We start from the raw sequence: 24,659 nt of genomic DNA, 5'->3' as shown, positions 1-24,659 counted from the left end.
GCTAGTTGTTTCAGCATAACTTACATTTCTTTAATTAATTCCTGTCATTGCATTTCAAAGCAACATTGAACTACCTTAGCAAACCAACAGAAAAAAAGACAGTGTTTGGTCGATGCACAATGCTTGAATTAATGCTTGAATTCAATATTCCATCTGACATAAGTATTTTTCTCATACAATGATAATAAAGTGCTTTGACAGCCACACATCCAATCGCATACTGCATGCTCTTTTCATGACTGCAATGATGTCACTGTTACCCGAGGCCTCAAAGCTAAAGCATAGATTAGCTTTCATCTGGCTAACATACTTTGAGGCTAGTTCCCTTGACCCCATCTCTCACGGTTTTCCTGTCTGCTTTATCCAAGCATGTTTAACCCATTCGCATAAGCGGCCATTCACATAGCTGCTGCTTGTCCACTTCAGATATCAAATAATTGTGCTTCCTTTTCCTTCCAGAATGCGAAGCTGCGATCAATGTACCTGATGATCTCCTCGTTGCTAAACTCTTTCAACTCATAGATCAGCTTGATGGAGTCCTCGTTGGGCTCTTCAGGCATTTTAATGGTGACCTGAACAGTTACAGGTGGAACTTCTTTCACTGCACCCTGTCCAACACCCTGCCCAACACCCTGCCCAACACTCTGTCCCGAGTCTTCTGGCTTCACCTTTACTGTTGAGTCCTGAACAGTTTCCTGGACGGTATCTTGTACAGTGTTCTGCATGTCATGTCTAACACTCTCCTCTGCTGCACTTTCCTTGGTGAACTGCATAGGGTCCTGCACAAGTTCATTCACTGGATTCTGCACAACAGACTTGACATCCTCTTGAATAGTGTCCTGCACAGTACTCTGCTCTGCATGTTGAGCATTGTCCTGAGCAGTGGCCTGGACACTATTCTGCACAGCAGTGGAAGGCGGTAATGGTGTCGTTCCTGATTGGTGAATAGGATGTGCAGGCGGTGGAAGTGGTGGCCCTTGGACCGGTACTGTGGGCACGTCGGGAGACATGGAGAGTAGGGAGGCAGTCATCATCCCTCCCCCATCAACGGAGTCCCCAAAGTACTTTCGCTTGATGTCCTCAAAGCCGTCTGCCCAATCCCTCTTCCCTAGCTCAATCTCTTCCATAACATTGCGGTGGAACTGGCGAATGATCTCCCATTTGTGGCTGCCGAGGCGGTCGAACATCTCATAGCACAACAAGTGCCGGAACTTGCGCTCGCCACGGGACATGTTCATCTCCAGGAGCTGGAAGTACCCCAGCATGAAAAGGTCAAGGGTCAAGCTGTCGTAGCTGACCGGCGCGCCGTTGATGTGCGGCAGGAAGTGCTCCGGCCAGTAGATCATCTGGGCACGGCTAAGCCGTCTGATTTGACGCGTGGGAACCTGGCTCATGATGGTCCTCCAATGTCCAATCAAGTTCCCCACCACCTGCCTCGACTTCATGAAGAGGAGGAGCCTGTCGTCCTCACTCTGCATGTCCTCGCCCATCTCGGCGCTGAACTGGTTATAGTCGTCCAGCCCCACTCCCAGGTGACTCGGCCGCCTGCCGGGGGACTTGGGCCTGTAGGACTCCGACACGGTGTACTTGCGCCAGTGTTCCAGGAACAGGAACACAATCCTCTCCTTCCTCATCTCGATGCACTCTTGGACGTAGCTCAAGTCGGTTTGCACCTCCAGGCTTCGAGTCAGCTGATCGTGGTTCAGTATGGGGTCTGTAGACAAAACCTGGTTGAATTGATCCATATCAGATTGTGGAACCAGATCAGAGGAAGCATATGTGAGAGGAGCATGAGATGGCATGATTATAGGTTCCTCCACCAGAGACACGTGCGATTCTTGTACTGGAGGCAAGACTCCGTTGCTAGGAGACGGGACGGTTTCAGTCAGGCAAGGGGCCTCGTCGTCAGGACGAAAACCGGACCCACTCACGACCGGGAGAGACCTCTTGCGCTTGTATACCCGGTTTATGTTGTCATCCGTACACGGTGACTGATTCTGGATCTCATAGTTGGCCTTCAGGTTCTTGACAGAAACGCCACACTGTTTGATCTCTTTCTCCACCTCCTCCCTGGTGGAGAAGGACTGAGACCGTCCAATAACCCCTGAGGCGATGGACCCTGCTGGGGCCGACTGGCCCCCCGCCGTATTGTTTTTCACTTGTTCTTGAGCGTACCCGGGAGATATTAACTCCAAGATATCGATCTCTTTGCCCCCGAGGGTGGCGAGGAGGATGGCCATGCTCTTGAGCAGCGTGGAGATCTTGCTGCACCAGGCCGGCAGGTCTTCGGCCTGCCCGTGGACTTGCTTGGGGTTGACGGAGAAGTGGTCCTGGTTGAGGGCAGCGGACACGGGCAGGAGCTGCTGAAGCTCTCGCTCCAGCACTTCAAGCTCCTTCTCCACCTCTGTGACCTTGTGCATGACCTGCAGGTTCTCAATCTGCTTCTCGATGCGGATGAGGTCGTCCTCTGTCATCAGCTCCCCGAATGGCCCCAGGATGGCGTTGTGGACGTGGGAGTAGTGCCACTCCTGGGGCTGGTAGTGACCGCTCGCCGCAAACTAGATCAGAGGTCAGGGGAGAGCAAAGAACAAAAGAGAGGGGAGGGAAGGGGGGATTCCTTCAGCTTGTGGTTCCTGGTTGCACACACACGGCGCATGTACAATGCTTCCTCACCACACAGGATTTACATGGATTTAGTGGTGCAATGGCACTGCCTCTTTACACGCTTCATCACTAGATTAGCTGAGAGTCAGGGCACAGTTTTTGTTTTGTCCTTTATGAAAGCAGGGTGGAAAAATTCCAATACACAACTTCTGGCTGCATATTGTTGAATATGGGTTTATGCGTGGCACTTCATTTGAAGATCTGATTATAAACTGCTTATAAGTCTATAACTTATAATACTGTTCATTAACATTAACAAGTAATATAAAGATAAACCAATCAACAGGCCTTGCTTAATTTAATGATAAATAATCTGTTTGTAAGCAATTGTTAACAATTTTATATATTGGTTTATGTTATTAAAAACAGTTCCCTTCTCAATTGTGATCATGGGAGCAAATCAAATCAACTCTGTGTTGTCTATTTAGGTTTTTATTTCCTCTGGGTCATGAAAATGTTGTTTTATGAATACTATTTGGTTTTATAGGGAGGTTTAACAGATTTTAGCCATAAAGAGGTTACAAGGAAACCCACAGAAGCATACTCAGTGAAGTAGATAACATGGACTGTAGTGTGAATAGGCCTCCCATCACACCACTGAATCAGCATGTAAAGACTCAGAGCTGCGGTGCTCCGTCACCAAGCACCAGCCCACTCAGTCATGTGTACCATGTCAGGTTTGGAAGGGCTAATGCCTAGAAGTATCCATTTCACAGCACACACGCAGGGGCCTGCGTTCATCACAAAAGTCAAGTCAAATACACAAAAGGCATGCATAGAAATAGCGTATGTTCGTTGTGGCGGGAATTAGGTATCAAAGCGAGATACATAGATACATACAGTGCTGTGAAAAAGTATTTGCCCCCTTCCCAATTCCGTCTGTTTTTGCATGTTTGTCACACTTAAATGTTTCAGACCATCAAACCAATTTTAATATTACACAAAGATAACCTGAGTAAATAGAAAATGCAGTTTTTAAATGATGATTTCATGTATTACGGGAAAAATGCTATCTTACCCTACCTGGCCCTATGTGAAAAAGTAATTGCCCCCCCTTAACAACCAACCAATTTAACACATTTGTTTGAAAGATTGACATCTATCAGTCTGGAAAGGGTTACAAAGCCATTTCTAAGGCTTTGGGACTCCAGCGAAAAACAGTGAGAGCCATTATCTACAAATAGAGAACATTTGGAACAGTGGTGAACCTTCCCAGGAGTGGCCGGTCTACCAAAATTACTCCAGGAGCACAACGACGACTCATCCAGGAGGTCTCAAAAGAACCCAGACGAACATCTAAAGAACTGCAGGCCTCACTTGCCTCAGTTACGGTCAGTGTTCATGATTCCACAATAAGAAAGAGACTGCGCAAAAATGGCGTCCATGGGAGAGTGCCAAGGCGAAAACCACTGCTGAGCAAAAACAACACAAAGGCTCGTCTCACATTTGCCAAAAACCATCTTGATGACCCCCCAACATTTAGGGAAAATATTCTGTGGACTGATGAGTCAAAAGTGGAACTTTTTGGAAGGTGTGGGTCCTGTTACATTTGGCGTAAACCTAACACAGCATTCCATAATAAAAACATCATACCAACAGTCAAACATGGAGGTGGTAGTGTGAAGGTCTGGGGCTGCTTTGCTGCTTCAGGACCTGGACGACTATCATGACTTCTGCTCTCTACCAGAAAACGCTGAAGGAGAAAGTCCGGCCGTCAGTTGGTGAGCCCAAGCTCAAGCGCACTTGGGTTATGCAGCAGGACAATGATCCCAAACACACCAGCAAGTCCACCTCTGAATGGCTCAAGAAAAATAAAATGAAGGTTTTGGAGTGGCCTAATCAAAGTCTGGACTTAAATCCGATTGAGATGCTGTGGTATAACCTTAAACAGGCAGTTCATGCTCGAAGACACTCCAATGTGGCTGAATTAAAACAATTCTGCAAAGAAGAGTGGGCCAAAATTCCTCCACAGCGATGTGAAAGACCCATTGCCAGTTATCGCAAACGTTTGCTTGCAGTTGTTGCCGCTAAGGGTGGCACAACCAGTTATTAGGATTAGGGGGCAATTACTTTTTCACATGGGTGATATATGTTTTGAATAACTCTTTGACTTCAATAAATGGAATGATCATTTAAAAACTGCATTTTCTATTTACTCAGGCTATCTTTGTGTAATATTAAAATTGGTTTGATGATCTGAAACATTTAAGTGTGACAAACATGCAAAAACACACAACATTGGGAAGGGGGCAAATACCTTTTCACAGCACTGTAGATACATAGATACATAGCTAGATAGATACATAGATCTCTGTGACCAGACGGAGGGCTGCTATCAAATCAAGCATAATTTAGAATTGACTTGTTGGTCACTGAGGAAAAAGCCTTATTTCCAAGTGATCCACAGCGTGTACGGCTCCTTCAAGACTAAAACCAGCCCAGTCAAACAGCCCAGTCAAACAGCCCAGTCAAACAGTCCAGTCAAACAGTCCAGTCAAAGTGCTTCAGATTGATAATAGTATGCAAAACTGAATACAATGTTGAATAAATATAAACACATGAGATATGCATATTCAATATACTGTATAAATATACCAAAACTACAGAAAGGACATACAGCAGTAGAGGCCCCAGAAACATTCCCCATGGGGAGCACTGAGTTCAGGCCTTACCATCAATTATTCATGACGTAATTGTTCAAAGCACAAAAATAAACTAACCACACATGCACACACACAGGCACACACACAGACACACACACAAACCTCAATAGATAACAATGCCACTTATCATTCATTCTGATGACGAATTGTGAAGATTGGATACAAAGTTTACTTGCAATCAGTCAACTTCACATGACAAACTGACAACTTAGTCTGAGTATACCCTCTACGTCATATGGGCTTTAGAAGCATATGAGAGCAACAAGCACGATACTGTGCCAAAAATATGACTACTATAACACCGTTCTTACTTTACCAAAACCATTAATTTCACTGTAACAAACGAGATCAATTCATATACATATACATTTACACAATACATTTTCTAAAACTGATACACCATAATGATCAGGCGAGAATGATTTTTCTTCATAGAAGAAACAGATCAAAAGCAATAATAATGCCTAAATGTAACTTCAACGATGTAATCCCATGGCTTGTTTACTTGAATACCGTTTTAACACTTTGTATGGTTTTAGCAATCGCCTTCAGTTTCAACTTCCACCTAAATAATGTATTGATTTTGACGAGTCGAGTTGCGTGTGTGTAATTAGAAACCTTCTAATCTAGGATAATCATCTGTGATTAACAAATCAAAAAGACACAGCAAGTGCATGCGTTAAAACACAAACACACACACACACACACACACACACAAAACACACGTCTCAGCCATCCTCCTTGTGCTGTCCATCGGTTCATTTAGCAGGCCTCATTTGCCTCGCAGGACCATTGAGTGAACGGCGCATGAAAAGGAGGGCTGAAACACACTCTAAAACATCTCACACCCTTTTTTTTTATGTTTCTCCCCCACCCCTCTTCCACCCCTCATCCACCCCTCTTCCGACCCCTCTCCCAAAACATACCTTGCGCTTGTGTTCATCCTCCTCCTGCATCTTCACCTGGAGCTTGCGCACCATCACCTGCCTCTTCCACTCTGGGATGGCCTGGCCCTGCTCGTCATGGGTGGGCACCAGCGCCTCTACGTCCGCCAGGCTGCCCTTCCTGGTCTGGCCCTGCCCCGCTGCCGCCCCGCTGCCGCTCCCATTCCCGTTCAGCAGCTGCTCGCTGCTGGTGGAGGTGGAGAGGGTCCTGGAGGACGCGCTGCCTAGTGGACTGCGGGCGGCGGCGGGGGGCAAGGTGTGGTTGGTGTGTTGAGGGAGGGACGAGGGCTTGGCTGACGGGCTGACCGCGGGGGTCTGGGGCGGAGACGTGGGGCTCTCTCCCTAGGGAGGGGGGCGGGAAGAGGGTGAAGTTACCCAATGTCCTCTGAGGGAGGCGCTGTGGTTGATATGGCGCACTGAGGAATGCAATGTACTACGTACATATACACTGTACTACATACACTGTACTACATCCATATGCAATGTACTACATCCATATACAGTGTACTACATCCTTATACACTGTGCTACATACATATATAATGTACTACATCCATATACACTGTACTACATCCATATACACTGTACTACATCCACATACAATGTACTACATACATATATAATGTACAACATCCATATACACTGTACTACATCCAAATACAATGTACTACATCTATATACACTGTACTACATCCATATACACTGTACTACATCCATATACACTGTACTACATCCATATACACTGTACTACATACATATACACTGTACAAAATACATATACAATGTGCTACATACATATACAATGTGCTACATACATATACACTGCAGAATTTAGAATACCAAGCAATGATTGAATACGTTATGTGAATTAACCCAAGACATAGAGTCAACTCCTAATACATGCGATGACTTGGGACCATCGGGAACGCGTAAACAAAACAAAATCACGCCAATGTCCTGAGCAACCAAAAATATAGTTTTTTTTAAACGGGACTGGTGAATTGCAAATGAACTCGCACGAAGATTACACTCATCCAGGGTGCCCTTATCAGGAGTCCACTTGTATCTGAAGCTGGACTAACAGTTCGTGATCTTAGAATTATAAGGTTCTATCTCCATTTTTGTCAAATTTACATAATCTGATCCATTAGGTGTTTATTAATGCCTGTGTGGTGTTATTTTTAAAATGTTTACATTTTTTAGTTAGTAATTAATAAAAATACAAAGGTTCCATCTCACAAAACATAATGGAATGTAAAAACTTTGACGCTCAATATCTCTGAACTACCCTAAACGAGATAGAACCTTATCATTCTAAGCTCACGATTCTGCCTATTGAACACAAAAGGAGAATCAAATCTGACCAGCTGCTTTGATGTTTACGCCGAAGAAGGCGCTCACACAGAGCAGCGCTCATATGAATCCGCCTTATTCATTTGCACTTGCTGAGTGGAAGTTCAAGGATGACGCAACAAAGCGTGAAGGACAGTTCTGTTACTATGTGAACAATGGGCTGGAGCCGGCCCTGACTGACTTGGTCTCCACTGTGACAGAGTGCACATTCAACGGGTGTAGAACAGCTCTCTATGAAGTGACATGTTGACTCAGCGCTGTTTAATGGCTATATTGTGACATGCGCAAACAGTTGAGGTCACAGTCTGCTGTGTTGTTTTCTAAGAGACAACATATACGACATAGGTCCTTGCGGTGTATGTCGGTGTATGTCGATGAGGCACGCAGACTGACTGGTGTCATTGTGTGTGACGGTCCTATAAGTGAGTTCTCACAAAATACAACATTGTTCGAGACTACGATCGGCTTCTCAAAGGAAACGTATATGATGTGACAACAATAGAAAACAGAACACATAAGATGGAATTAATCAATGGAGGCTATTGTTTCTCATTGAAGCAAAAAGGGAATTTTGCTAATCCAAATATTTGCCTGCACTGCTGCTTATGTACAATAAAGTGTGGAGCCTGGGGGTGTTCTATACGTGAACAATGACTTACTGTAGATGGACATCCTGGTTGTAATAGGATGGCCATTATGTAAACAATGGTACTTTCTAACATAAGCAGTCAAGAACAAATCATTAACTGAAACAGATCAGATTTCCTGTTCAATCAAATCCTCCACATGACCCAGGTTTGACCCATCGTTACTCTCTTGTAACAAACTTGTGGCTTTGATTTCTCCCTGGGCAGCACAAGTTGAATATGTTTACTGTAAATTGGGCGGCAGGTAGCCTAGAGGTTGGAGAGGTAGGTAACCTAGAGGTTAGATGGGCAGGTAGTCTAGAGGTTAGAGAGGCAGGTAGCCTAGAGGTTAGAGAGGCAGGTAGCCTAGAGGTTAGAGAGGCAGGTAGTCTAGAGGTTAGAGAGGCAGGTAGCCTAGAGGTTAGAGAGGCAGGTAGCCCAGAGGTTAGAGAGGCAGGTAGTCTAGAGGTTAGAGAGGCAGGTAGCCTAGAGGTTAGAGAGGCAGGTAGCCCAGAGGTTAGAGAGGCAGGTAGCCTAGAGGTTAGAGAGGCAGGTAGCCTAGAGGTTAGAGAGGCAGGTAGCCCAGAGGTTAGAGAGGCAGGTAGCCCAGAGGTTAGAGAGGCAGGTAGTCTAGGGGTTAGAGAGGCAGGTAGCCTAGAGGTTAGAGAGGCAGGTAGCCTAGAGGTTAGAGAGGCAGGTAGCCCAGAGGTTAGAGAGGCAGGTAGCCCAGAGGTTAGAGAGGCAGGTAGTCTAGAGGTTAGAGAGGCAGGTAGTCTAGAGGTTAGAGAGGCAGGTAGCCCAGAGGTTAGAGAGGCAGGTAGCCTAGAGGTTAGAGAGGCAGGTAGCCTAGAGGTTAGAGAGGCAGGTAGTCTAGAGGTTAGAGAGGCAGGTAGCCCAGAGGTTAGAGAGGCAGGTAGCCTAGAGGTTAGAGAGGCAGATAGTCTAGAGGTTAGAGAGGCAGGTAGCCTAGAGGTTAGAGAGGCAGGTAGCCCAGAGGTTAGAGAGGCAGGTAGCCCAGAGGTTAGAGAGGCAGGTAGTCTAGAGGTTAGAGAGGCAGGTAGTCTAGACGTTAGAGAGGCCGGCTAGCAATCGGAAGGTCGATCCCCGACGATCCCCGCCTCAGGAGGGAGCTGCATGTGAGCTGGTGACTGGAGGGTTGCTGGCATCATCTCTAAGGTGCCTACCACTGCCTTTGTGCCCTTGAGCAAGGCACTTAACTCCTAATTGCTCCAGCCTAGAGCACATTTTTAAAAATTAATTTTGTTGCACTCTGTGCCAATGACAAAAAGGTTGAATCTAATCTAAACTGCTGAGGGTAAAAGAGACGTTCTCATGTGTGGAGGTCACCTACGTTGTTGCCAGTGTTGGAGTAGACGGTAGTGTATCCTTTACTGTGGGTCGTGGGCTTCAGGCTCTTCCCCGCTTTTATCTCGGCCAGCAGCTCTGAGTTGTCTCCGGTCGGGGACATCATGTTGAAAGATTTTGTGCCTGGAGACAAAAGACGGAGGGGGGAAAAGTGAGACCAGGGAGTGAGAGAGAGCAGGGTGGCGAGTGACACTGGGCACTGGCAGACGCCACCGTGTTAAATATTTCATCCCCTGTGTGGCAGGCACCCTACTGATCTGAGAACTGTCTGGAAAGCAAAGGAAGTGCAGAAAACGTCTTTTTTTAATGGTGAGTCAAGTGCATTTTTCTTTTTACATTTTGTAATATTAAATCTTATAGACTTCATAAAAGGCATGTATTAACTCATGAGAGAATGGAGGTGTCAAGTCCACATTGAGTCTCCCTGCACTTGAAACCCACACAAAAGTGTTCTATTGTTCTTCAATGTTTATTTCAACCTAGAATGATCATAGTCTTGCAACAACTCTCTACCAATCCATAGCTGTGGCCAGGTGTTCCCAGTCATACAGAGTTTAAATATCTGGTGTAAATCTGTGAATAATCTGTGATGCTATTAAACGTTGCACCATTAAAATGGCAAAGCAGTGTCAATAAAGTGATTGACACTGCAAGAGATTGACAATATCACCAAGGAGAAAGCAATCCCAGATTATGTCATGTGCCCAAGCATAAACAGTCAACATGCACAAATTAGCATGTACAGTACCTACAGCAGCTAATTGTGTAATGATATAAAACATAAAACAAACTCCCATTTCATCCTTAAAAACGAATCTTAGTGAAACGGCAAGAGTGCCACACAAACCCTAATCTTCTTATGGGGAATAGTGCTCCAAATTCGGAGTTGCTTTTAATTGCGGTCTTTATTGTTAATGTGGGGGGACAAAAGCACTTTGTCTGAAAATTGTATGAAACAACAGAGGGTTCTCCATCTGATTAACCATCCTGCAGCTCGTTGTTTGAACTGCCACACTGCATCATTTGCTTATGTGTGACAATGTGTCCCATTGCCACGGAAACAGTATTCAAACAGAAAACAGCTGGTCAACTGATCAAATTATAATCACGCATACAAATTGCCTTGCTAACCCTTGTTCGAAAACTGTTATAGGAATAACTGAAATGTTTTTTAGGTAGTTTTTTAAAGTGGTACTTAAATGTAAATGTAAAGAAATGAAGACCAAACATCAATCATGACAGATAACGCAAAATTATTGATGTATGGACAATTAACATAATGCAACAATGTCACAATAACTCTCATAATTAACTCCTCATGCCTTAGATGAGGAGAAACACATCATGGTACAATACACCAAACTATGATAATAAAGTCAATGAACACTACCACATAACTACTCTACACACTCATTCAGTACTCTGCACACTCATTCAATACTCTACACACTCATTCAATACTCTACTACACACTCATTCAATACTCTACACACTCATTCAATATTTAAGACATCAAATGCTTCACAACAAAACAGGAAACTTAGCTCATGAAAATCAAAGTGCCAGTTGATACCTCACCTGCTTTTTGGATATAAAACTCTGAACTTGAAAACCCAGATCTCCTTATGGATCATTCGTTCCTGCCCGGGACGCAAAAACCCAACTCGCTTCTAGGCAACGGCAACCCGCTGACCGGGGGCAAAGCTTCCCCAGTCACCCCCTTCACACCCCTCCCCCTCTCTCTCTCTCTCCCTATTGCACTCTCTCTTGTGTCCTCTCTCTCTTTCTAACCAGGGGACAGAGTGTCGCGTCTATATAAAGGGCCCATCATCACAGTTGGGGGAAATCTAAGGGAATCAGTGGTAATTGGTGCGGACAGGGATCTGCCGGAGAACTGAGCCTGCTGGGTTTAAGACCCACCCCCCCTCCTCTCTCTCTCTCTCTCTCTCCTCTTCTCTCCATCTCTGTCTCCCTCCCCCCACCTCCTCCTCTGTCTCCTCCCCTCTCACCCTGGCTCTGCTAGTGGATTAGCTGGAGAGAGAGATCTCAGTCAGGGAGGCTAATAGCCCAATGAGTGGTGTGGCCTGGCCTAGCCCCACACGCACATGCACACGCACGCACGCACGCACACGCACATGTTTTGTTCGATAAAAGTGTGTCGAAATTATTCCCCCCCTGCACATTTGAGTCTCTTCTTGGTAAGAATTGTCCAAGAGACTTTTTAAGACATTTTTATGTCTCCAGATGTGATCTGGAGTGTTCTAAACTAAACTAACACAATACCTGATCCTATTCTGGCCTGTTGTGGACGGCTGTTTACCAAATGAAGCAGCTGTCGTTACTCCACCTCCTATTGTAGCTGCCTCTCAGGCCAGCCTCCTGAGCCCACGCCCTTAGCCTAAACATCACACACACACACACACACACACACACACACACACACACACACACACACACACACGCACACACACACCAAAAACGCAGATGGATTCAGATTCCCCCTCTGTGGCTTCGGGCCAATAAAAGCCGTAAGACCAACTTTACAGTTCACATTGATCTAATTTGCACGATCAGTAGTTAGCAGTGTCCTAATACAATGAACTCTGTGGTATTTGACTCCACTGAGCCTACCTTTGTCAATTCTGTCCTGGCAAATCTTCATTCTGGAGTGCGAGCTGCAGTGGTTCAAAGTACAAAGCCAGGATGGAGCCAGTTCAGTGGCCAGGAGAGTGTATTATTTGAACTGGTGTGTGTGTGTGTGTGTGTGTGTGTGTGTGTGTGTGTGTGTGTGTATGTGTGTGTGTGTGTGTGTGTGTGTGTATGTGTGTGTGTGTGATGTTTAGGCTAAGGGCGTGGGCTCAGGAGGCTGGCCTCATTTGGTAAACAGCCGTCCACAACAGGCCAGAATAGGATCAGGTATTGTGTTAGTTTAGTTTAGAACACTCCAGATCACATCTGGAGACATAAAAATGTCTTAAAAAGTCTCTTGGACAATTCTTACCAAGAAGAGACTCAAATGTGCAGCGGGGGAATCATTTCTACACACTTTTATTTTATTTTTTTATTTTTCTGAGTGGGGCAGTCCCACTCATATTTGTACATTTTATTAGACAGATACAATGAAGACAGACAGGAAAGTAAGGAGAAGAAGGGAGAGAAAGTATGTCAGCAGGGCATGGGCCGGATTCGAACCCATGCCGACATGGGCATGTGTGTGCACTGTAGACTGTGGTGCTAGACCACTGGACCACCCCAGGCCACCAAAACATGTGTTTCTAAGCATTTCATCATTAAACGTGATATTAACTGGTAATTATAAGAAAACACAGACATTAAATGAAAAAGGAACTCAACAGTGTCCAATATGACATTCATGGAAGAAAGCTACTCTCAGAGTAGACTGTAGCACAAAGTTGGTAATGTTACCATTAGAGTGCCTGATTTGTGTAGAAAAGAAGCAGGCCTACACAGGTTTTCAGCGCCAACGCAGCTATTTTATTATCTTGAGACTCTGAACACAGTGTATATCATCTGAACATAACATTTTAACATAAATACAAATAAATAAAACTATAAAAGAATGGAAAATAAATTAAATTATGTGTAATTATAGCTCGGCTGTATATATCATCGGCCTATAGGTGTCGCTAAAGTTCTGGTGAGCGATACCAACTGCAGGTAATAAGTCACAAATTAAGAAATTAAGAGTCGGTCAGAGTTGGACATGCTTGGAGAGCAGATGTAAATAAAGAGCTAGCACTGCTAGCATAAAAGTGCAAACTTGTCTTATTTTTTCTACACTAAGAAACATTACATGGTCCTTTGATTAAAAGGATATAACTTTGAAAACAAATATGAGCTATATGAAATATGAGCTATATGAAATACGAGCATCAACTGTCTATCTGTCAACATCTAAAATGGAGGAAAGGGGAGAATATTTGTACAACATTAGTTTTCATTTAGGGTTTCTTAGTCAAAGAAAACATCTGCTAAGCCTGCCTGCAGGGCGCTCATTTATTAGCATAGGATATTTACCCTCAGAGACGGACGTGTTGCTCACATTAGGCCCAAATTACACTGGATGCGTCAGCCCGACCTTAAGCTGCATGCACACAGGGCCATTGTCATCGTCGTTCTGGCGCAACCTGTTGGGATGGACTTGACGTACTTCAACGTGCGATGCAGACGCAACAACTCTACTCGTGTTGCTAGCGAAGTTTCCCACAGAAGTGGGGGAAAAAACGTCAGATCAGATATATAAACGGGTTATTTTGATAAACTGGACACATTTTGTGAATATATATGGTTACTTTCTCGCCTGAAAACATATAAAAACTTCATAAAATGACATATTAACACTTGCCAATGGCGGCCAAAATTGAGGATTTAAAATCTGAGGCGAGAGCTCCGGGAAGAAACTACTTCCGGTTTACTTCCGGATCCAACGCAACGCAAAAAGCTGACATTTTTTGACTGATTGCCGCACCCTGACGGTCAAGAAACGCAATGCAGAGCAAGGCAACTGATCAACGCAACGGCCCCATTGAGATGAATGACTTCCGGTGCAACGCAATGGCCCTGTGTGCACGCAGCGTTACGGTCGCGTTACCTGTGAGTCTAAGCCCAATTTATACTTCTGCGTCGAATCTACGCACGGCTACGCCGTAGCCTACGCAAGGGCTCTCCCAATTTATAGTTCTGCGTTGGTCGGCCTGCGTCGCGTTGGTCGGTGTACTCATAGTGGCATAATAGCGATTTTTTGTTATGCTTGTTGTAAAGAAAATGTCTATAACGCATATAGATAAATGTCTATAATCAGGGGTGCACATAACTGGTGCGCCAGTGCGCATGCGTCGCCAAAATGCATGCTGCGCGGCAGATCAGCGGCATGAACGCGCTCTTGCGCACCAACAGCTGGAAGCGCTGGGAGAGGAATTTACTTCCTCAAAATCCAACTGCTGACTGCTGCATCACTGCAAGCCCCACTAAGTAACTATTTGCCGTCCCCTCAGCCGAAGGGGACGGCAGTCGACCGACGACGACCACGGCGACTCCCCTCACGAAAACATTCCGAAAGTATCGTAACTCGTACTTTCATTCCGCGTATCGCGTATCGCACGGTTATCACGCCGCACGTGAAAATTCAGTCCCGAACGACTCGTCGCTAAAAGGAAAAACAACACCAAGGGACTTCACGTTTCTTTTCTCTGAAGCTTTCAAACGTTCAGACGTTTGTTTTACAGCGTCATTATCGCACCTAGACCCCTGACCCAGGGAATATGGTTGGGAATTATATTAGAAGAAAAAACAACAACTTTGTTGCACAATCAAAATAATGAGCTATTTAAAGTGATAGCCTACAACATCCTCTACCATGGTTGAAATTGAGGACAGTATTAACAGCAGTCAAGAGAGCAGTGATGATGATGATTAAGCTTGTAGCATAAATAAATGCTTAGGCTGTAACTTTTTGTTGAAAAGTTGATTTCAGTGTTTACAGAACAGAGCAGTGCTTAAAGAGATGTCAGTTGATTTCATTGTGTTTAAAGAACAGACATTCAGTTAGTGCTTAAAGAGATGTCAGTTGATTTCATTGTGTTTAAAGGAGTCTGACAGACTTTCATGCTTAAAGAGCAGTCATTTGATTTTGCATTTGTTTCTTTTGTTTTGCACACAATCATTTGTTCGTTCATCTTTATTTATGAACAAATGTCGTTTTGCTAATATAAGTTATCCATGTATCCCATTTTCATCCATCCTGTGGGACGGGTCGTGACTCGCGAGCTCGGGGAGCACCAAGCAGCATCCCTAGGTGCTCCTCTGAGCACTGGCCCCAAAAAGTTATGTGCACCCCTGTCTATAATGCATATATAAATTACATTAAACTAAGATAATAAGATGGTTATCATAATTTTTCAAATCTTTATTAATAAGTAATTACAGAAAAAGTAAATGACATTTCTGTCATGGCTTCCGCATTAACGAGAGAGTCGGAATGTGACGCTACCAAGCGGACCAATCACAGTTCTTATAGATAACTTTACATTAATAAGTAATTACAGAAAAAGTAAATGACATTTCTGTCATGGCTTCCGCATTTTGGCCTACAAGAGAGTTGGAATCATGTCGGAATCATGTGCTACCAAGCGGACCAATCACAGTGCTTACGGTCTGCGTAGGCACTGCCGCGTAGTTACATTTTTGGAGAGGTGCGCGTAAGCCTACGGCGTAGGCTATGGCGTAGGCTACGCCGTAGATTTTACGCAGAAGTAAAAATTGGGCTTTACAACATTCTAGCAGGTTGTAGCAGCCCCACCGTCTGCCTGAGAGGCACTCTCACCGGCGACTCACGCCGACTGCTGCTGCTTGCTCGCTAGAGAATAGAAGGCTCGCCTATTCAACGCGTGTTTTTCAGCGCGAGGCCGACGTGAAAATGATCTACCAGCAACATAGACTACAGTTTTAATGTCTACATCTGTAAATGTATATATATATATATATTTTAAATCAACACTTGTTTCAAAGCAGCAACCCCACGTAGACTATAATTATATGTTAACATCAGGTGAAGGGCAGTATTTTTCCAGTGATTTCTCCCTCTCTCGCCATGGTAACATTGTGTCCCGTGAAATGACATGTCGTTGGCAGGATTGCGAAATATAGAAAAATACACCCGGTCTCTTTGCTTCTTTCTGTGTCTCCCTGTCTGATTTCGGCTTCTCTCTTGCCATGGCAACATTGTGTCGCGTGAAATGACATGTCGTTGGCAGGATTGCAAAATATTAAAACATGCACCACTCTCTGCTGCTCTCCCTGTCTATGTGCGCGACTACTTATTGGTTATAGCCGTTTCATTTTCCTAATCGCTCATTAAGGACGGATGACAGCAGAGACTGAACCCAGAACAATTCACAATGAAGTGAAATTAAACATTATATTATTGATGGCCATTAAAGGCCAAAGGCAAACTCAATATACAATGATAGGGCTGCAGCTCCCTATTAAAGAACCTAATTAAGTTAATGAAAGTGGTTAAGAGACAGAGGTGAAAGAGGATTAAACATGGGCAGTAAGGAGAAAGAGAGAGTGCACAACTAACACAATTGCGGGCTGTACAACAAATCAGTTTGAGGGAGAGATTTTAATGAACCCAAAACTTGACTGTGAAATTGGACTTCAAAGACGAGGCATCAACATCTAATGATTATCTTCCTCTACCCTCCCATCTCTCTCTCTGCGTCTCTATCTGTGTGTGTGTGTGTGTGTGTGTGTGTGTGTGTGTGTGTGTGTGTGTGTGTGTGTGTGTGTGTGTGTGTGTGCGTGCGACTGCGTTATTCTTCGTTTCATTATTATTATTATATTTTTTTTTTTCTTCAGATTTTATCCCCTTTTTCACCCAATTTGGTAGCCAATTGAACCCAACCTAGCATCCAATTATCCCCTGCCTATTGCGTAGGATCCGCCGCACGACCCCGTGGCCGGCAGCCCCAGAGGAGGCCGCCAGGCAGACTAGCTGACTGGCTCCTCGAGCCCAGCACCGTTATTCCGGCACCCAGGGGGCGGTGTTGCGCGACGGATCCTTGTCCGGAAATACTCCTATACCGCCCTCGGGAGCGGCCGCCCAATATGCCGCACCCTGTGTGTGCCCCGGCCATATCCGGATCTGGCGAGCTGGGATTCGATCCCAGTCCCCGGTGGGCAGCTTGCACTAGTGGCCAGTGCTTAGACCGCTACACCACCGCGGGGCGGGGTTTCATTTTTCTAATCGCTAATTAAGGATGGATGACAGCAGAGACTGAACCCAGAACAATTCATAATGAAGTAAAACGAAACATTATATTATTGATGGCCGTTAGCCCGTTATCAAACTCAATATACAACGATATAGGGCTCAATATAGAACGATAGGGCTGCAGCTCCGTATTAAAGAACGGTAGTATTTTTTCCCCATGTGATATCTTAATTAAGTTAATGAAAGTGGTAAAGAGACAGAGGTGAAAGAGGGGGAAATAGGGACAGCAAGGCATCAAGACATCAATAGTTCTCAATAAGCACACCTCTGAAAACCTGTAGCACAGAAAACCCGCTATTTGAGACACGCCCCGCGGAAGTAGCAAACACACGTCTGGTGAGGACGACGGACCTAAAAGTCCAGCAAAAGTTCCGCCACGCACAAGTTCGGTAAGGTAAGGCGGCTGGTGGGTTCAATCAGTGGCACTTGTGCCTAGGCGTTAAAGGCATGGCATTCCTGTCATTTCAGTCAGCGCAAAACATGCCGGCCTTGATAAGAGAATCGATAACCTCGTAAGTTATTGATACCGACGCATCGAAAAATGTGTTACTGGTTCTCAACTGGAACATTTTAACATGGTGGAATGTTGATTTAGGTCAACATTCTAAGAGCTCCATTGTTACTGCAACTGCTATGGAACTTTAACAACTCTAATAAAAGCAACAGGAGACTTGCAGAATACATTCTTACAATGATTACACAACAATGCACTCTCTTGGCTACCAATTCTACCCCACTAAAACTACTCTCAATCTATCTATGGCTACGTTCGTAAATTCGCTCTGAGAGCGCTGGAGCGCACACTGGGTTCAACGTCATAAAGGGACCAAGTATTTTGATTGGACAAGAGGCATCTATCTATCTATCGTCCAAACCATCTTTAAACTGTCTCCTGGATATTGCAAACTGTTGGAGTATACAGGTGCATCTCCAAAATGTTTAATATTGTGGAAAAGTTCATTATTTTTCGTAATTTAATTTAAAAACGTGAAACCTTTATATATTCTAGATTCATTACACATGAAGGGAAATATTTCAAGCCTATTTTGTTTTAATGTTGATGATTGTGGCTTACAGATCATGAACATCAAAAATCCCACTCATCCAGGGGTTTTCTAGTTTCCTTTCATTTTCGGCTTTTGACAACTCTAAATATCTAACATAAAATAAAACAGGCATTTAATAAAAACACTTTTTGCGTTGTATCATGTGTCGTTTTCTGAAATCTAAGAATGCCTGATCATTATAACTATAACGATTTACAAAACAACGGTTAACTCACTTAGTGAATGTTTCATGTTTCTTTTTCAAGTGGAAAAACTACATTAAAGGAAAGAAAAGAAGAAGCTGAAAGGTTATTGAACGCTCGCTCAGATAGTAATGATCACTAGAACACATTATGGTGCTTTTCCATCAGGGTCCCGGGTTAGTGCAGTTCGGATCGGTTCGGGGTCAGGTCGGGTCACTTTTGATCTGTTCTGGTTTTCCATTATACACAAACCGACCCGGACTAGTAGGAGGAGTAGACGATAGTAGGCGGAGTTACGCGTCATAACAGCGCGAGATGGCTACTGCCTGATTGTCTGCATGTTTGAATCATTTCTATTGGATTTTGTTCTGCACATATGTTGTTCTACACATAATAAAGTCATGTTTTTTTAACCCTTAAAACCACTGCCTTCACTTGTCTGCTTTATGAACTGTAGTATCATTGTGTGCGGACAAACACGGTGCCCTTTGTGGGTTAATAACTTCGGTTTACCGTGGGTTAGGATAACAATTCAAACGTGTCCGGATAGGGGAGAAGACATGGATTCCAAAACCATTCGAATGGAGTCGATCCTACTCTCCTATCACCGTCGACACAGCGCGGAGCGAATTCCCTGGTAAAACGATTCTCTGTCAACGGGAGTTGCGGTGCTGCACTCTCTATATATTTCGGGCTAAACTGTGCAGTGTAGCCGGCGTCCTGGTTCCTCCAGCAACCGGACACTTCCATAAATAACAACAAATATGTAATATGTAAATATGTATAATACCACGTTCATTGATACAATGATGCCAGGGATGGAAAGGGGTGAAGGGGGATGATGAAGCGCTGGACTACTGAACGGCAGCACAACACAACGGGGAAATGCGATAAGAATTATGTCAAAATGCAGCACCAATCATCATGCACAGATCAGCCTTAAAACATGTAACGTTAGATATATATCGTTATACAGGGAGCGATGTATTTCTACGGAAAGGCTGATAGATTGTAGAATCTTCTTGTCGGTAAAACGATGGAATCAATCTATTGAGGATTGTGCTCTTAAATGCGTTGTCATCTCATAGATTAGGTGCACAGCAATGACAGCATACACGATTTGACAAGGAAATAGAATGTTCAACACGGGTTGGAATCTCTGTACTTGATTTATTAAGACAGTCAGCGAATGGTTCATCAGCACAGGATCAGCAGCGCTGTCTTGCTGGTGCGGGGCTCCAATCTCCGCGTTTATAGATCGATATAAATAGATCAACATAATGCAGCACTATCATGCACAGATCAGCCTTAAAACATGTAACGTTAGATATATATCGTTATACAGGGAGCGATGTATTTCTACGGAAAGGCTGATAGATTGTAGAATCTTCTTGTCGGTAAAACGATGGAATCAATCTATTGAGGATTGTGATCTTAAATGCGTTGTCATCTCATAGATTAGGTGCACAGCAATGACAGCATACACGATTTGACAAGGAAATAGAATGTTCAACACGGGTTGGAATCTCTGTACTTGATTTATTAAGACAGTCAGCGAATGGTTCATCAGCACAGGATCAGCAGCGCTGTCTTGCTGGTGCGGGGCTCCAATCTCCGCGTTTATAGATCGATATAAATAGATCAACATAATGCAGCACTATCATGCACAGATCAGCCTTAAAACATGTAACGTTAGATATATAACGGAGCAATGTATTTCTACGGAAAAGGCTGACTGACGCGGGCATTTGAATGGAATTCCGGGGTAGAAATATTCTCTGCCCCCGCTGTCAACTGGACAAGCGGTGCTGCGAGCAGCAGCGGCCGGGTGAACTCCCGGTTCATCGAGTTTACGGTTAAAAGCATAACTTCTCGGCGTGTCAGCGCGGTGGTTAAGGGCTCAAAATGACCGTAGACAGATGGTGAAGTTAGCAAAGGAGTATTGTGTTTGTACCACCTCCACAGCCGGTGTTATTCACGGGCAAAGACGGTGCATAATAGCGATTTTTGTGTTGTGCTTGTTGTAAATAAAAGTTCTATGATTCATTGAAATGACATTAAACTAAGATAATACGATGGTCAGCATAATTTTTCGAATCTTTATTAATAAGCTATTACAGAAACTGTAGTGACATTTTCCTAGAGTGAATGTGGTATTTCAAGATGGCGGTTAGTGAAGAAATATATGGACTTGGGGATGACGATTTTCCATTGACCAATCAACGGTGTGCAGCGTCACACGTCACACGCAGCCTGGCAAAAAGATCCGGATATGAAATGGGGCTTGGGGAGGGACCCTGGGGTCGATGTGGAGCTAAAGAAGCGAGCCAAAGCGAACCGAACTGACCTGGGACGACTAATGGAAAAGGGGAAAAGAAGCAGACCAAAGCGGGCTGACCCGGGTCAGCACCGGGTCAGCACCGTAGTGGAAAAGCCCCATTAGAGTGTGCTGCATAGGGATGCTCCGATCTGGATTTTTGGGGCCGATACCGATCACCGATTTTTTTCCTCAAGATTAATTTATAATTTAATAATTTTGCCATTTAGCAGACGCTTTTATCCAAAGCGACTTACAATTACGAATTACAGGGACATTCCCCCTGGAGTAACTGAGGGCTAAGTGCCTTACGCAAGGGCACACTAGTAGTGGTGTGGCTTCAGGCGGGATTTGAACTCACAACCTTCCGATCACAAGTCCAACTCACTATCCACTAGACCACCACTACCCCAGATCAACCGATACCGATTTTTTTTAAAATACATAACTGTAGGCCTACTGACTGGATAGCCTACATATTTTTTGCTTTTTAGACAAAAGTTTTGATCCATTAGGCACCAAGCAAACGCAGACCCATTTTTATGGCATAGTAAAGGTCTGGCCTATCACCCAGTTAGGGCCTGAAGCCCAAGTCAGTCGATATGGCTGTATAAAAGACATCATAAACGTGGCCTTCATGGTTTACATACTGTTACGTCCTCCTATGTTTTCTGTTCAGTTATCTGTCTTCCCCAGGAAAAAAAAAAAAAAAAAGATCGGTTTTTGCGATCGGCCATTTTTGCCGATCACCGATCGAGTCATTTGGAGTGAAATCGGCCGATTTAAATCGGTGGCCGATAAATCGGAGCATCCCTACTGAAACATACAGTACATTGTTAGCATCTCAATTCTGAAGCTATTCTGTTGTTTAGAATGGACATAACTCTATCTCTTGAGAAAGGATCAGGGCATCTCTCTACATTGTATGTGCAACCCCATGGACCTAACCCATCTAATTAATGTAATTTAGTTGATGCAATCAACTTGTCAGTCAATTGTTGGAATTTGGTGTTTTATGCTCTAGGTAAGGGGTCAGCCATAGACGGCGACCCTGGAGCAATTAGAGGTTCAGTGCTCAGGGGCACTTCGACACGTGGCCAGCCGTGATTCTAACCGCTGCAATCTGCTGACTTTTGCGATCATTAGACACCAGCTCTACCAGCAATCTTCTATGGTCCAGTCTTAGTTGGTTATAAATTACTCAAATTATCAATTTATTACCACATTTACTACACTGTAATTCCCTACTCATTGTCAACCAGCTTAGACCAATGTTTTGAGACTTCTGTCCATTCAAATACCTAATTGCTCGCAATCATTGGTGTCAAGTGTCAGTTAAGTGCCAGATGGGTGCTGTAGATGGGTGCAGTCTGATGGGAAGTAGTTCAACTACATGTAGCTCAACTAGTAGTGTATCTACATTTTGCTGTAGCTTGGTGGTAGCTAAACTCAAATCTTAGTAGTGTTTTCAGAAGTTAACTACTTTTTCTCCATGTTAGAGTAGTGACCGTAGTTTGCTACACATATTCATTTTTATTAGAATAACTAGTAGATGCCAAGAGGTGTACTACAGACCTATCTCCACCATAATATTTATATCTTATATCTAGACCTATCTCCCCATGGGTGCAACCGTGTCTAGTTTACTGCCAACTGGTGGAAATATATTAGAACTGCATAACATTATACTGTATGGAGCCTAACATACCAGGTTTATACACTATATAAATTATTATTATTATTATTATTATTATTATTATTTGCCTGTTTTAAATTCCATTGTTATCATCAAAGATACATCCATCACAATCTGAGGAAATTGATACATTGCAGCAAGATTACCAGAAAACACAGAGACATCGTCTGGTTCTACAAATACATTTTCTGAGTAGCTTCCCCAACATGGGATGAGTGGGAAACAAGTGGAATGAAATGAGGGTACCATTTTATTTCAAGGTACAATTAATATCCCACTTTCATGTTTAATTACTAAGGAAATATCTTGGAATCCCTGTACCGTAAAATGAAGTGTGACCAAAGTTTGTGTGGGTTAATAACTACTGCAGAACGTGTGTGAAGGGAGCTCCGGGTACTTACACTTCATCTGCCTGACAGACCCTGGCACTAGGTGAGACTCAGACACAGAGTGGGAGAGAAGGGTCCCACCTTGGTGGAGCAGCAGTGCAGAGTCAACAGAAGAGAGAGAGAGAGTGAGAGAGAGAGAGAGAGAGAGAGAGAGAGAGAGAGAGAGAGAGAGAGAGAAGAGAGAGAGAGAGAGACACACACACAGACTCAGAGACAGAGAGAAAGAGAGAAGAGGAGGGTAGACTCAGGCAGACCGGCAGGGATAAAGAGATGGATTATGAAGGAAAGGAGAGGAACACAAGAAAAGACAGGAGGAGATGGAAAAGGGAATGGGGAAAGAGAGGGATTGAGCGACCACACACACAGGCGAAAAAGAACATAACAGGAGAATGAGGAGAGCTTGTTAGTAGAAGACAGATGAGAATCGACATAAAAAAAACAGAAGCAAAAGTATGAGAAAGCCTAAATGACGGTGAAATATTCGAAAACATATGCATGGCCAGAGCAGAACACAGTCAATGATCAAATCTTCTCAAATGAGCATTCCCTTACGTTTCCTCCCTAGACCATACAAAATACCACATTTTATTAGCAACTAGAACGAACCAGGCACCCGTGAAGAAGAGGCACGGTTAAGGAGCCACAATGTCAGGTATCATCAGGCAGGTCTGTGGGGCAATTAAGGAAATGGCTGAACACAAAACCAGTTCTCTAAGTAACGATAGACCCACAGCATAAATTTGTAATCAGTTATTTAGGACAGCAGGGCCAGACTCGTCTCGCCTTTACCCAATGAGATAACAGTGTTCCCTTCTGTACCCGGGCGTTATTGTGGGAATATGACAGTGGTGGGCAAACTTACCTAGCCAGTTGTCACTGCACTATTTTCCAATTGTAAATTGCCATGACATGACATGACATGCAAGAAATAAATAGTTCATATCATTCTGCTTTCCTCTTTTAACGGTGATGCCATTCGGTGATGCGAGTGTGGTGTGGGGAAACGAGAGAGAGAGAGAGAGAGAGAGAGAGAGAGAGAAAGCTAATGAAAAGCTAAAAGAAAAGCTAAAAGAAAAGCTAAAAGAAAAGCTAAAAGAAAAAAGCTACTAAAGGTAGTGAAGGGGGCACTCACTTCCTGAAGAGGAGGATGGGCGTCTCTGGTTGGTGGTGGAGTTGGACTGGTAGGAGGGCATTTCCGAGGGTAGCGGAGGGGGAGGAGGGGGTGTCGGGGTGGGGTTGCTGACGGGGAGGGGAGGTGGAGGGGGGGGTGGAGGAGGGGCTGTGGGAGGGTCCTCTGTGGTGCCGTTCTCAGGGCTGGGGGAGGAGCTGTCTGCAGGCTCCTCCAATAACAAGGAACCCTTTAAAAAAGAAAAAAATAAGAAAGAAAAAAAGGTTTTAGCCCATCTATACCTCACAAGCAGAAACACTTCCCATGAAGTGACTGATGAGGAGGCCTGTCCATCTTTGTGTTACATGAAGGGCCCCATTTTGACCACCTCTAAAATGCTGAGATGTGTTAACAAAACAGACTCTGTTCAAATACGCAGCATGACACTTCATTCAGAACAACTTCATGAATGTGTTTGGTTGAAGGTTCA

General features: G+C 44.2%; 2 protein-coding genes across 2 annotated transcripts in view; both read right to left on the bottom strand.

The window, feature by feature from the left end:
- The window catches only part of espn (espin), an 80,977-nt gene that overhangs the window by 7,652 nt on the left and 48,666 nt on the right, over positions 1-24,659 (bottom strand). The window contains exons 9-12 of the mRNA XM_080533631.1: positions 24,194-24,419; positions 23,074-23,094; positions 9,602-9,738; positions 6,254-6,613 (exon numbers count right to left, since the gene is read on the bottom strand). Coding sequence (XP_080389757.1) covers positions 6,254-6,613; positions 9,602-9,738; positions 23,074-23,094; positions 24,194-24,419 — 744 coding nt within the window. The remainder of the gene's footprint in view (positions 1-6,253; positions 6,614-9,601; positions 9,739-23,073; positions 23,095-24,193; positions 24,420-24,659) is intronic.
- Positions 423-4,332, bottom strand: LOC308159622 (espin-like protein; the record flags this gene model as incomplete). The annotated part of the gene is made up of 2 exons (XM_080533442.1): positions 423-2,558; positions 4,270-4,332. 2 exons carry the CDS (start codon positions 4,330-4,332, stop codon positions 423-425), a joined length of 2,199 nt encoding a protein of 732 aa, XP_080389568.1.

Source organism: Nansenia antarctica (assembly GCF_963989245.1).
Source record: "Nansenia antarctica genome assembly, chromosome: 6".
In the NCBI taxonomy this organism is placed as follows: domain Eukaryota; kingdom Metazoa; phylum Chordata; class Actinopteri; order Argentiniformes; family Microstomatidae; genus Nansenia; species Nansenia antarctica.
The sequence above is the reverse complement of the archived record's forward strand: the minus strand, read 5'-3'. Positions and strand labels throughout refer to the sequence as shown.